Raw genomic sequence first — 13,562 nt, forward strand, 5'->3', positions numbered from 1 at the left:
ATATATATATATATATATATATATATATATATATATATATATATATATTATATATAATATATAATATATATATACACACACAGCTAGGTTCTTGCTTATTGATGACCATATATAACATGAATAAGATTTTATACAACTAAGCAAATATATAGCTTGTAGCCAACAATATTTAGCAGCAATATTGATTAGAAAAAGATCTTGCACTTCACCATTAGCAGCTAGCTAGCTAGCTAGCTAATTACATGAAAAACTTACATCACGTATATATATGACCAACATACATATAATTACAAGAATACCGATCTTGCCTAAAAACTCACCAAGTTGGGTTCACTACTAGTACCAATATAAAGAACCAAGCATATTAAAGTTCTCGTGGATGATTATTAAACTTGTCTCTACATACACATACACACATACAATTAACTAACTTACCTCATAAAATCAAGAGTCATCATCATCGTCAAGTTCCCTCCTCTGCATGCCACTACTGCTTCCTCCAGCAAGTCCAGCCTGAAAATAAATAGATTTACATTTAGAGAATGAAATTTAACAATATAAGACATATTATTAATTTACCTGTGCACCAGCGTCTAAATCTATTTGGTCCAAAACTTCTCCAAATAATTCAGCTGAAATCTTCCCGGACAAGCATAAAACGATGTGTCTAAAAACATCGTCGCTAGTAGGGGATGGAGGCAAATCTGAACACATAGCCGTCGTCATCTGCATGAGTAATGTAGGGTCGATCTTACCGCGCAGATAACGATTGACGCGCATAATTGTAGAAGTGGTGTGAGTTCTGTTTGATGCTGTAGTCGCAGTCGAGGTTGTCGAGGACGCTGTGGATGATTTTCTGGAGGTACCCCGCTGAGCTCCAACCCCCATCAATGGTAATCTACCCCGGTTATTATACCCCATCACATTCATTGCAATAGCATTATTTTCCTCTCTTGACAAAACATGAGGGTCATCAGCAGCTTCTTGGGTAGAACGTAGTGCTGCATCCTTCGACGCGGCAGCAATATTATCCTAAACAAATAATGATTTCAAGGTACAAAAGTTTAAACTCTTAATTAATTAAATGTACAACAACGTAATAGTTATTATTTTATATTTGTTGAAAAATAATTACCACCAACACCATGTTTTCTTTAATCTTCTCTTCATCTTTATATGTTGAGTGAAAGATGCCGTAAGCTAACTTTGCCTTCAAATTGATCGGCATTATCGGCTTCCCCTACAAAATATAATAGGAAGGCATTATCGGCTTCCCCTACAAAATATAATAGGAAATGTCGAAGAGTTTGGTCAAATTGAAGGTGTTATCATGTGAATACATCAACTTTAAATATTATATCGTGTCTCGACAATATCTATACTCAAGATTGGCAAAGGACATCGATCCCAAGTGGTGGTCAAGCTTGCGCTTGCTATGTTGGTTCGTCGAGCCCTTCTTAGATTTATCCTACAAAAAAAAGGGTGTTAAAAATGAATTGCATTTACAATATACGCTTATTGTACGCAACCTGATAATGTACTCATACCTGTGCGGACTCGGTATCCCAATAAAAAAGAAGAGCCGTGAAATGATCGAGATCCACCCTCTCATCGAGATTTAAAAATCTCTGCCAATCTTGGGTATATTTATCATATGTTGATATCTTCAGCTCATGTCGCCACTGTTTGAGCACGACCTCAACTTTGATATTGAAAACATAGTGCCACGCCCCAGGGTAGTCCTCAAGACAATAGAATTTCTACAGTTTTGCATGTAAAAATATAAGATATCTAAGCATTTTGTAAACGTATTCTATATCAATATGAAAATTAAAGAAGTAATGATCATATACCATCAACTCTCTCCATATATCCTCGTATGCGGACCAGGGAAGCTCCTTGAATTTGAAGTACGGGTTTATGACTTGGACCCGCCGTACTAAAACGCCGATGTAGTTATTAAATTTTTTTGACCACGGGCCGATCGGCAAGTTATCAACCCACTGAAGAATTCCCCGAAAGCCTCTCGGTGCCTGTTTGGAATCAGGCTTGCTTCCACCACGTCCTCCCGGTCCAGTTGCATCTCGCTTTGCCCCTACATTGACAACAGAAGTTAAGTGATGAAAAGGCGAAAACCTAGAAACAAAATTATTAAATTTACCTCTCGCCACTTCTCTATCCCTCGCTTCGGTTGCAACTTTCTTTCTAACAATGATCATATGCTTTAGTTCATCTAGCCTTTTAAGTGCAAGTGGATGATACTTCAAAGCATTAGTCTTTGATATGATCGACTCTGGAGGCAATGGTAGATGGGGGATATCAGGGGTCCATGCCCGCAACTCGGCCCCCTGCGTATGTTGCGAAGACGATGGTGTCCAAGAACCCTCTACAATGATTAAAGAAGATAATCAATACGAGAAAGTTGAAGGATCATTGCATATATTGAGATGCAAAGCAAAAATAAATATATTGCGATACCATTATCTGTAGTGTGGGAGGGCTCTGCATGTGAATCAATCGGCCTGGGTGAAGAATAATCAATGCCTGCCAAATTATCTATGCAAATAAAAATTAATATTGCTAACATACAATAGATTTTAAATACAAAAGCTGGACTTTAAATATGATTAGATAAATACTACAAACACATATATGATTAATACCTATATGAGGCGAGAATGCTAGAGTTGTGTCCCGTAGACGACCCGATAATTCCGCATCATCTACCCATATAAAAAGAACTTAGCCTAAATGATGTTTCATATGTCTACTTTGAGTTGTACAAAGATAATTGAAATTCATACCTATATCCGTATGTGATGAAATGTGTGCCTCCAGAAGCTGTTCTGAGCCTGGGGCCTCCTGAAGCTGTTCTGAGCCTAGGCTCGTAGATCGTGACCGATCACGCGATCGATCGAATAACCTCGACTTCTTCATCTGTAACATGGAATTAGGAGAGTTCAATATGAAATATTTGCCTACTAATTCACAAGATAAACATTTGTGGCAATTAAACATTTAAAAAACATTCGCGCACAAAATGACATACATGATATACCTTCTACAACTTGCTATTTTCGTATTGAACGAGGTATTGTTTGTATTGTTCGGGCTATATTTAACGTTGCCTACTTTCGTCTACTAGTAGTTGATTCTAGTTGCACATCTGCCTTTGGTTCTCTATCCCTGACTAAAATTGGGTTGTCAGCCTGAACCTCCGCATCTGTCATATCAAGCATGACATTCTGAGGGTAAGAGAAATTCTGCCAAATATCATCAGAAGAACCAATTGGTTCATTGTCCTCATCACTATCGGCATTATTATTAGGGAGGACAATAGATCTTGGCTCCTTGTAAAGCACGACCCAATCGGCGGTAACCTTTGGGTCTTTCACATAAAAGCACTGGTCTGCCTGTTCTGCGAATATGAACTTCTCATTTAGATATATCTATTTGTCGAGGTTTACTAGTGTAAACCCATAATGATCCTTGCACGGTTTGGCAGGACTCTAACGAACCTTAAACATGCAATAATTACGCTGACTTTTTTTACCATAGCCGTAAATTATCTCTACAATATCTTCCAACTGGCCATAATATAAGATGTCAGCTTCAACTGGGTTTTGATCTCTTATGCTAGAAAAACATTCCTGAGCAAAACAGACCATGACCCCACTATTTTGCGTTACCCTCTTATCATCGGTCGCCACTGTTTTAAACTTATACCCATTAATGATGTGTTCACTATATCGTCTCACTTCATAGTAAGGACATTGTGTGTGAACTAAAATATCTCCCATTAATGATGTGTTCACTATATCGTCTCACTTCATAGTAAGGACATTGTGTGTGAACTAAAATATCCTCAGAGATTACGGCACCAGCAAGAACGTCTTTATCAACCTATGTCAGGGGTCAATTGAATAAAATGATCTCCGAGTTTGGTTAAAAATTTAAAAATAAAAAATAAAATACTACTTCTACACTACTTACATCGGTTCTGAACCAATCGGGAAAATCTTTGATGTGTTTTTTTTGGATATCATGTGCTGCACTCCTGCCTGTTATTTCATTGTTAAGCTTCTCCAAATGTCGCCTATTTATACAACAATGAGATTGTATTGGTACAATGAATGTAAATAATACAAGTGTCATCCTATGCCTAAATTAATGTACATTACCTTCGATAATTACTGAAAATGTCAAGATTATTCAATACATATGCATGAACCTGCTCCAAGTCAGATCTTGGATATTTTACGAGTTTCTTCTCCTTAGTTGGGGGCTGATCAGCTTGTACGTGATTGCGCATATAACGTGATGCAAACGTATGACATTCGCTTGTCACGTAACCTTCAGCCATAGAACCCTCTGGTCGCGCTCGATTGCGAACTAGACGCTTCATAAACCCCAAATATCTACAATAATTAAAATTTTATGAACTACAAATATCTAATCTAAAGAAAATCACGAAAAGGACAAATATTAGCTGTATACATTGCATATGAAATTAATGCACTGGGTGAAGTCCCTAACCTCTCAATTGGGTACATCCAACGGTAAGATACAGGACCCGCAATGATTGCCTCGCTAGCTAGATGTTGAGTAACATGGACCATGACCGTGAAAAAGGAAGGAGGAAATATTAACTCCAGGTTGCATAAAATTATTGATATTTCTGTTTCAAGCTTTTTAAATTCCTTCACATCTATAACTTTCGAGCACAATTTTCTGAAGAACCCACAATACTCCATAATAATTTTCGATGCTTCTTTCTCCATATTATTACGCAATGCAACCGGGAGCAATTGATGTAGAAGAACGTGATAATCATGGGTCTTTAGGCCTAAGAGCTTCCTCTCCTGCACCTGGACATTATTTGATATATTAGTTGAATACCCATCCGGTGATTTTACTGATTTCAGGACTTCACAAAAGCTCTGCATCTGCTCTGTCGACATCGTAACACGAGAGGAAGGCTTATGTTTTTTTAAGTCCAACATCTTGTGCTTGCAAATCTTCTCGAATATTCAATGCAGCTAAGTCTTGACGAGCCCTTAGGTCATCCTTTGACTTATTAGGATCTTGAAGGAGGGTTGAAACTATGTTGTCACAAACATTTTTCTCAATATGCATGACATCCAAGTTATGCCTGATTTTAAGCTTTTGCCAATATGGTAGCTGGAAGAAGATACTGAATTTACTCCATCCCTTTGGTAATTTATCAACTCCATTATCAACATGTGCCCGTTGGAATGCTCTCTTCCTCTTCAGTGTCTTTTTCTTTTTGCAGGAGCCTCTAGCTTTGAGTGAGTCATACTTAGAGTATCGGTTCTTACCAAATCTAATTTTAGGTAGATGCTCAAGCAACTTAACAATATCAGCACCGGTCATTTGACGTGGTTTATTCCTAGTCTCAACAGTGCCGTCAAATTTATTGCTCAATTTTCTGTATTTGTGCCCCGAGGGCAACCATCTCCTATTGAACCAATAACAACACTTTCGACTATATGGTAAGTGAAGGCCTTCAAATTCTGGGCCACATACTGGACAAGCAAACTTGCCTTTTGTCGACCAACCAGAAAGATTAGCATAAGCTGGAAAATCATTAATTGTCCACATTAGGATAGCACGAAGTCTAAATGACTCTTTAGCATGGGCATCATATATCAACATACCCTCTGACCATAACTGTTTTAGCTCATCAATTAAGGGCTCTAAGTAGACATCAATATCATTACCCGGTGCATGCTTACCCGGTATCAGTAATGAGAGTATCATATACGGTTGTTTCATACAAAGCAGTGGGGGTAAATTATATGGCATTAAGACAACTGGCCATGTAGACCAACCTGAACTCATAACCCCGAACGGATTGAATCCGTCGCTCGAAAGCCCAAGTCTGACATTTCTGCATTCACGAGCGAAATTGGGAAAAGTCTTATCAATATGCTTCCAAGCCTCTGCATCAGCTGGATGTCTCAGCTTACCATCATCTATACGGACTTCTTTGTGCCACCTCATGTTCTTAGCGGTGTCTTTGTTCATATACAGACGTTGCAATCTGGAAACTAACGGGAAATGGTGAAGCACCTTAGCTGGAATCCTGCTCCGCTGGTACATTGACTCTGTTGGCTGCCTTGTTGAAGAGCGGGTTTGTTGTTTCCATCGAGAAACTCCACATGTAGGGCATGCCTGAAGGTCTTTATTATCCTTGTAGTAGAGAATACAATCATTGGGACACGCATCAATCTTATTGTAATCAAGCCCCAAATCGGAAACTATTTGCTTTGCCGCATAAGTTGTTTTAGGAATGCTACGTTCTCCTCCTGGAACTACCTTCCGCAGCAAATCAAGAAGCATTTCGAAATAAGTATTTGCCATTCCACTAAGGCTCTTAATATGTAAAAGCTCCAAGATAAATGAAAATCTGGAGTAGTCGGTGCAACCCTCATACAGATCCTTTTCACTATCCTCTAGTAGTTTCATTATACGATCTAAGTCCTCTGGAGCATGAGCATCTTGGACATCAACTATGATATCATCTTCATTGTCATTGTTAATATCGTATTCGGTATGGTCGGGTCCGATATCAGTTTGTAAATTTACTTCTGTATCATCTATCCTGACATCATGACTAGTATTGACATGCACATCCGGGACTTCATCTTCAGTACAACCTTCACCGTGATAGGACCAGTATTTATATTCCTCGTAAAAACCAGAGCTTGCTAAGTGACTTCGTATTTCATCTTTATTTTTCAGCTTCATATTCTTACACCTATAACAGGGGCAGTACATTGCACCGCTACTTAAATATTTTGGGTTCATTTCGGCATACTTCATGAAGGCTTCACATCCATCGACATAACGTTGAACACGAAACCGTTCACTCCTAGGGATATCTATCCATGACTTGTCAGGAATATTCCTCATCTGTAGATAATATATATTTAGAAACTCTATTTGAGAATAGATAGTATACCCAAAAATTTTAAACTATTCAAAACATACATTGTTGCATTTAAGTATCGGCATTAAGGTATGTGGATGAAACTTATTAAGGTATGGAGACTAATTAGAACACTCTAACGGCTGTCATAGGAAGGCTTCTATCCCATTAAGAATATAATAGCGCTTACATCCAACTTCATATACTTTGTATGATTTCATTTCTTAAAAATTTCGGCAGCACCTACCCGCTGTATGATTTCATTTCTTAAAAATTTCGGCAGCACCTACCCGCTGTTCTCCCTGTACACTGTGCGGATGTTGTTATGCGCACTGACAACATATCAAAACGCAGAACAACATACGCTTATTGTACACGGAGAACAACAGGTACGAGCTGCCAAAATTTTTAAGAAATGAAATCATACAAAGTATACAAAGTTGGATATATGCACTACTATATTCCTAACCCGTCCGAGAAGGACAGATCCAATAATTACAAATTTCTATACCAATTCATCTCTATTATAATATTAAGTGAACGATAAATTACTATATTCCTAACTCGTTCATCTTATATTATAACCTCAAAGAATTTGCTGTAATTATTGGACGGGGGTCTAGGGTTAACGTTATATTTTTTACCTAAATTGGATATATAACACATTATTATATAATATTGCGTTATATATCACTCTATTTTTTGAAAACTTTTTCTTCCATAACTCACACATTTGCAAATCACAAACCTATATAATCACATTTGTACAATTCAAATCACAATCTGTTTGATAAACATGAGATCCTTGTGGGCTTAACTAGCAAAACAAGATAACAGAAATAGAAGTTGATAATGAAGGAAAGGCTACAAACATCATTATAGACTCATAATAATCAAACACAAACATTCAACTGTATAATAATGTCATTCTCTTAATTAAGTCTATAAGTTTCTAAGTAGAGAAATCATTGCTCTCCGAAGTGGGATCCTCTCCACCAACCAACTTTTTTTTGAAGAAATATTTAAATATTCATACCAAAGAAAGAAAAGATGGCTTTTGAACGTCCATAGTGGCAATTTCATTCGTTTGGGGCATGGAGTTCACAGTTACGATATGTTTTTTGCATAATTTTGTAATAATCACCTTAGATTCAAGAATTTGACTCGGAACATTTTATTTCTTTCTTGGATACATGCTTCCATTCCAAAATACTTTTATTGATGGCACATAGTGTTTAGAAAGATGGGTACTACGCACCAAACAACAAGTATACAAGTATACATGACCTAGTGAGAGAAGCTATTATGTAAAACATCAATGAGCCATTTCAGGCCTTCAGCTATAGCAGAAATACTAAAATCTACCTCCTGGAAATGATTTTTGTTTTCATTATTTGCAAACCTGCAAAATGAAAATTTCAGAAAAAAAGAAACAAGGCAGCCCCTCCCCCTTCTTAAGAACTTCCTGTTCTTAAGAAGATAACACATCAAAATCGAAGTTTATACTCATGGGTCCCGTACATGAGGGGGTTTTCTGATCTCTTGGAACTTCTTGGTGTTATGTACATTGTAATTACAAGTATATGCAAAAGTTACACATAATGTCACAAAAATACAACTATAACGGAAGAAAGCAGGCCTTGAGAAAACTAGGGTTTGAGAAAGATTGAAAGCAAACCTCAAGCTTTGGAATTGAGCTTCGACAGCGACGACGGCGGTTGAACCAGATCTGAAAGGCGACGGCTTCGACGGCGACGACGGCGACGGCGACGAGGCGGTTGAACCAGATCTGAGGACTCCGACGACGAGGATCCAGATGATCGCGATCGAGAGAGAGAAAGGCGAGTGAAAATCAAGATTTGGGGATTTAGGGCTTGAGCTGCGGGTTTTGTGGTATATAAAATGAACCTCAAGCTTCTCGACGGAAATTTCCGTCTGCAATACTATTGCAGACGGAAAATTTTTTTATTAATTTTTTTTGAAATTTTCCAATTATCCTAGACGGAAATTTCCGTCTAGGATACAACCTAGACGGAAATTTCCGTCTAGGACAATTGGAAAATTTCAAAAAAAATTAATAAAAAATTTTCCCGTCTGTAATAGTATTGCAGACGGAAATTTCCGTCTGGAATATAATATACTAGACGGAATTTCCTCGACGGAAATTTTCCGTCTAGAATAAAGTATTCTAGACGGAAAATTTTCCGTCCGCAATAATCCGTCTAGGATATTCAATATTCTACTAGTGAAGTTATCCTAGTAAGTATGAAATACAACAATGTATATGAGCTAGGATAAGTAATATGAACAACAAGATATATCCTAACAAAGAGATATATGCAATGTATGTGCAAGGATATATAAACTCAAGGGTAAACAATCTAAACTAGATAGTGGGCAACATAATCAACAAGCAATATACAAAGGCGATATAAGATATGAACATAAAAGTAAGTGCGCCAATGCAATCACAAACAAACAATATGATTACGGAGTTCGGTCCCCACGACCTACGTCTCCGCTCCTCACCTCGAGGAGATCTCCACTATCTCAACCGGGTTTTCTACGTTCACCCGAACAACGTTTACACCTCATAATACAATCACTATGTAATCGCACCTCACACACTAAGTGTTGGTCCTAGCCCGTGTCCTCCTCCTCAAGTGCTCGGTTACAACCTCTCCCTAGGCACGTCAACCGACGCCACTCCTCTTGGATTCGATCCCGTCTCTCACTACACACTTCTCTCGGTGTACAAGTGTATTACAAGTGAATCCTCACAATTAGGCACAATATGACAAATGATTGTTCTCTCTCTAACAAGGTGAGAACTCAATTAAGCACAACTCTTAGTCACAAACCCACAACCCCAAATTATACTATAAATGTAAATACAATAAGCTCAATAGGTTGTGTGTGAACAAAGAGATAAAACAATATAAACTCAATATGAAATCTAGCTTATTAAATTAAGAACAAACTTATAAAATGCTAGAATTGAGTTTAAGGAAACTTCTCTATAGATGACAAGAGAGAGGGAGAAGAATGAATGCTCAAACACCAAGGATGATCTCCACTTGCTCTTGTGAAATTTGCTCCACAAACCAAACTCTTGTAAATGCTTAAAAGCTTTTTAAACAAACACTAAACCCTTAAACAAAACTCCTTAAACTTGTTTTTAAAACTCTCTTTAAAACATTCTTGGATTACTTGAGAGTTGAAGACAATGTGGTATTTATACCCTCTCACAACTCAGCCAAAAACCCCAAGCAAAAAGACAAAACAGCCCCAGCAAACGCTCAGAAAATAGCCGTTGAAGCTGAAAAAGCTATCGCTCGGTCGACGCCGAAATTCATCGCGCGACCGCGAAATTTCAGTCGGTCGGACCGGACTGGTCGACCGACAGACTCTCTGTCGCCCAGTGAGCATATGAACTCAGGTTCGGTCGACCGGGGCGGGCGACCGAAATCTGATACACTCAAAAACTGGTTTTTAAAGCTATTTTTGAGAGTTTTGAAAATATGTTAAAAAAATAACAAATGAAGTCCAAAAATTATGAAACTTTGGGAAAAGTATATAAACATGTAAATGAACATGTTACAAAAAGAATTTTCCAAATTGCATTTTCCATTTGTGAAAAATTATCATTTTGCAAAATAGTTCAAAACATGAAAATGTAAACATGTAAAATTTGATATTTTGGCTAAACCATGTTTTAAAACTTTGCACAATGATTATATAGACTTAATAAAATATGTATATGATTATTGTTAAGTCCAAAAACAATGAATACCATATTTTCACAAAATTGCATATTCTATACAATATATACAAAACACTAAATATGATTTCATTAAATATAAGCTTATTAAAGAGGAAATCATATGTAGGCATATAAACATAAAACAAAATAGTATTTTCCAATTCTATTCATTTGTTTCATAGTAAAACTTGAAAACTATCAAACCAAAACATATATGTATATATATAACTATATATATACAAAATCCAAAACGTGTATGTGCGTATATGATTGAGCTTAAAGTACTAACACACATAATATAAATTCCTAAACTAACCCAAGCTTGATCTTGATCTTCATTGTAGCTCAACTTGGTACACGTTGTGGATGAAGCTAAACTTGGATCTTGAACTTGAATTGTACGATGCTTCACTCCACACTTCCACCAACCTCCATTGGATATGATCATTGAAGCTCTATTCCATCCATCCTCCAACTCGTTGTTTGCCTAGAATAAATATGAAAACACAAACACTAGACAAACAACATTAGAAGTAAATTGATTATTAAACATCATCAAAACAAGAAGGCCAACAATCTCCCCCTTTTTGGTGATGACAAACAATTTACAAAAGAGATATATATATGCATGAAAGAAATAAGTATATAAATTAGAATTATCATGCATATAAACAAGAAAGAATATACTCACAATATTTCTCCCCCTTTGACAATATCAAAAAGGGAACAAAAGAATGAAGAGAGCGAAAGCTCCCCCTATCAATAAGCATGGGTGAGTATAACAAATAGAAAGATATAGGGATTGCTCCCCCTATCAAGAAGCCATATGGAAGATATAAAATGAAGTGCAAGGCAAACATGTGATCAAGCATAACCATGCTAAACAAGACTCACATACAAAAATACAATGATGACACATATTAATATGCCATTGAAATAATGTGTCTCAAAACATAAACATAAAAATCATGTATAAAAATAGATTTATGAAATCAAATGAAAAGAAACATGAAAATCATGCAAAAAGTTTTCAAATGAAAACAAATCAACCAAAAGAATTCATAAATCAAAATTTATATCCAAAACTGATGTTTGATCAATGAAATGAATTTTCTTTGTGGGATTTGATCAAACCACATATAGAATACATTATAAGGCACGAATAGATGATCCATAAGCACAAACACATAAATATCATCATATAAGTGAAATATAATGAATTCAAAGCAACAAATCAAAAACAAGACCTTTAACAAAAGAATTTTAAGAGAGGCAACAATATATCAAGCTCTTAAGCTTGTTCCAACCCATATAATCATTCTTGCATCCGGTAAACATGATTTGGGAATAAACACCCAATAAATCCGGAGGGTTATATAAGTACAAACCTCTCATCAAAACAAAACAAATAATCATGAAAACAAAAGATTTTATCAATTATAAATTGTTTTCATATAAAAAAATATTTTAAGACATAATTTTAAAACCAAGAAAGGAAAAAGTAAGAACACTAAAATTCTTGGTTTAAAATTTAAATTTGTTTTGGTACCCAAGAACTCTTGGTACCAAAAGATTTAGGGACATGACCCCTATCATTTAAGCTCAAAGCCCTAGGGTTATGAACCCTCTTAGGTATATGTGGTGTACTAACATGGTCAAAACAATATTCATTCAAATGACCCTTCCGATTGCAATTTGTGCAATGAAAGAGATCCATTTGTTTTTGTGGACCATTAGCTCGTGCACGGGAATCATTTGCAAATAAAGATTTTCTTTTAAAATTATTTTGCAAATGAGAAACATTCTTAAACAATGGTCTATTTGGAACATATTGCAATTTAGAAGCTTTTTGTATATCAAAACAAAATTTAGCAAGATGTCCAAACCTACCACAAACATCACATTTAAAAACATGTGGTCTATTGGAAGCATTTGTCAAATGAGATTTTCTTTTCAAATCAAAGCAATATTTGGCCAAATGACCAAAACGACCACAATAATCACACTTGAACACACTAGCATGCTTATGATGAACTTTGTGAGAATGAGCATGTGAATGTGTAAGTGTACAAGATGAAGAAGCTACATAAGATGCACAAGGAGCATTAGAATTCTTAGCAATAAGTGCAATGAAGAGGATGCATTTGGTTATGTTGACCATGTGGATGTGCACGAGGAACATTTGCAAATAAAGATGGTCTTTTAAGATTATTTTGCAAATGAGAAACATTTTGAAATAATGTTGGTCTACTTGAAATATTTTGCGATTTAGAAACTTTTCGCAAATCAAAACAAAACTTGGCTAAGTGACCAACTCTACCACAAAAATCACAATGATACACATTAGCATGCTTATGATGAACAATGGGTGCATGTGTGTGTACATGTGATGAAGAAGAAGCCTTATGAGATGCACAAGAAGAATTAATATTCTTATGTTTTTGTGCATCATAGCAAAACTTAGCTACATGACCTTTTCGACCACAAATGGAGCATTTATAAGTTTTACTATACAAGTGTGCAAAGTGTACGGGTTTAGAAGTTGTAGTACTAGACTTTGCACCCAAGTCCATAAGTTTCTTATTATCTACAATGCATGTTTTAAGGGTTGAATCTAAAGATGATATTCGGTTTTTCACAAGATTCAATTCATCATTATGCATACAAGCATTGGAAATAGAAGTAGATGAAACATGATCATTTCTAAAAGAATTAAACTTATTTCTAATAGTTTCTACTTCTATCATGGCATTATTATTAGCATGAGTTAAGCTAGTAATAGACGAAGTTAATTTTTTTTATTTTCAAAACTTAGCATGTCATTGTTTTCTTTAAGCATAGTATTTT

The 13,562-nt window shown here is 36.1% G+C and overlaps 2 protein-coding genes and 1 long non-coding RNA gene across 3 annotated transcripts; all 3 read right to left on the reverse strand.

Moving 5' to 3' along the window:
- LOC109846902 lies at positions 488-2,219 on the reverse strand. Its single transcript, XM_020416141.1, has 7 exons — positions 2,162-2,219; positions 1,854-2,095; positions 1,548-1,760; positions 1,361-1,468; positions 1,136-1,240; positions 903-1,032; positions 488-513 (listed from the first exon to the last, which is right to left on the reverse strand). The coding sequence occupies exons 1-7, from the start codon at positions 2,217-2,219 to the stop codon at positions 488-490; spliced, it is 882 nt and encodes a 293-aa protein (XP_020271730.1).
- On the reverse strand, positions 2,522-2,819 carry LOC109851078. The gene is made up of 3 exons (XR_002249675.1): positions 2,805-2,819; positions 2,664-2,723; positions 2,522-2,556 (listed from the first exon to the last, which is right to left on the reverse strand). It is a non-coding gene; the product is annotated as an uncharacterized LOC109851078 (long non-coding RNA).
- Positions 4,981-6,936, reverse strand: LOC109846903. The gene is made up of 2 exons (XM_020416142.1): positions 5,679-6,936; positions 4,981-5,597 (listed from the first exon to the last, which is right to left on the reverse strand). Exons 1-2 carry the CDS (start codon positions 6,934-6,936, stop codon positions 4,981-4,983), a joined length of 1,875 nt encoding a protein of 624 aa, XP_020271731.1.

Source organism: Asparagus officinalis, chromosome 7 (genome assembly GCF_001876935.1).
Source record: "Asparagus officinalis chromosome 7, Aspof.V1, whole genome shotgun sequence".
In the NCBI taxonomy this organism is placed as follows: Eukaryota; Viridiplantae; Streptophyta; class Magnoliopsida; order Asparagales; family Asparagaceae; genus Asparagus; species Asparagus officinalis.

What these genes read in the sequence shown, in the direction of transcription:
- LOC109846903 (XM_020416142.1), bottom strand. Translation starts at nt 6,936, where the DNA reads ATGAGGAATATTCCTGACAAGTCATGGATAGATATCCCTAGGAGTGAA. An exon ending in AAAACAGTTATGGTCAGAGG is followed by an intron (nt 5,598 to 5,678) that starts GTATGTTGATAT and finishes ATGATTTTCCAG; the next exon opens with CTTATGCTAATCTTTCTGGT.
- LOC109846902 (XM_020416141.1), bottom strand. Translation starts at nt 2,219, where the DNA reads ATGATCATTGTTAGAAAGAAAGTTGCAACCGAAGCGAGGGATAGAGAA. An exon ending in ATAGATATTGTCGAGACACG is followed by an intron (nt 1,241 to 1,360) that starts ATATAATATTTA and finishes TATATTTTGTAG; the next exon opens with GGGAAGCCGATAATGCCGAT. An exon ending in AAGAAAACATGGTGTTGGTG is followed by an intron (nt 1,033 to 1,135) that starts GTAATTATTTTT and finishes TTATTTGTTTAG; the next exon opens with GATAATATTGCTGCCGCGTC.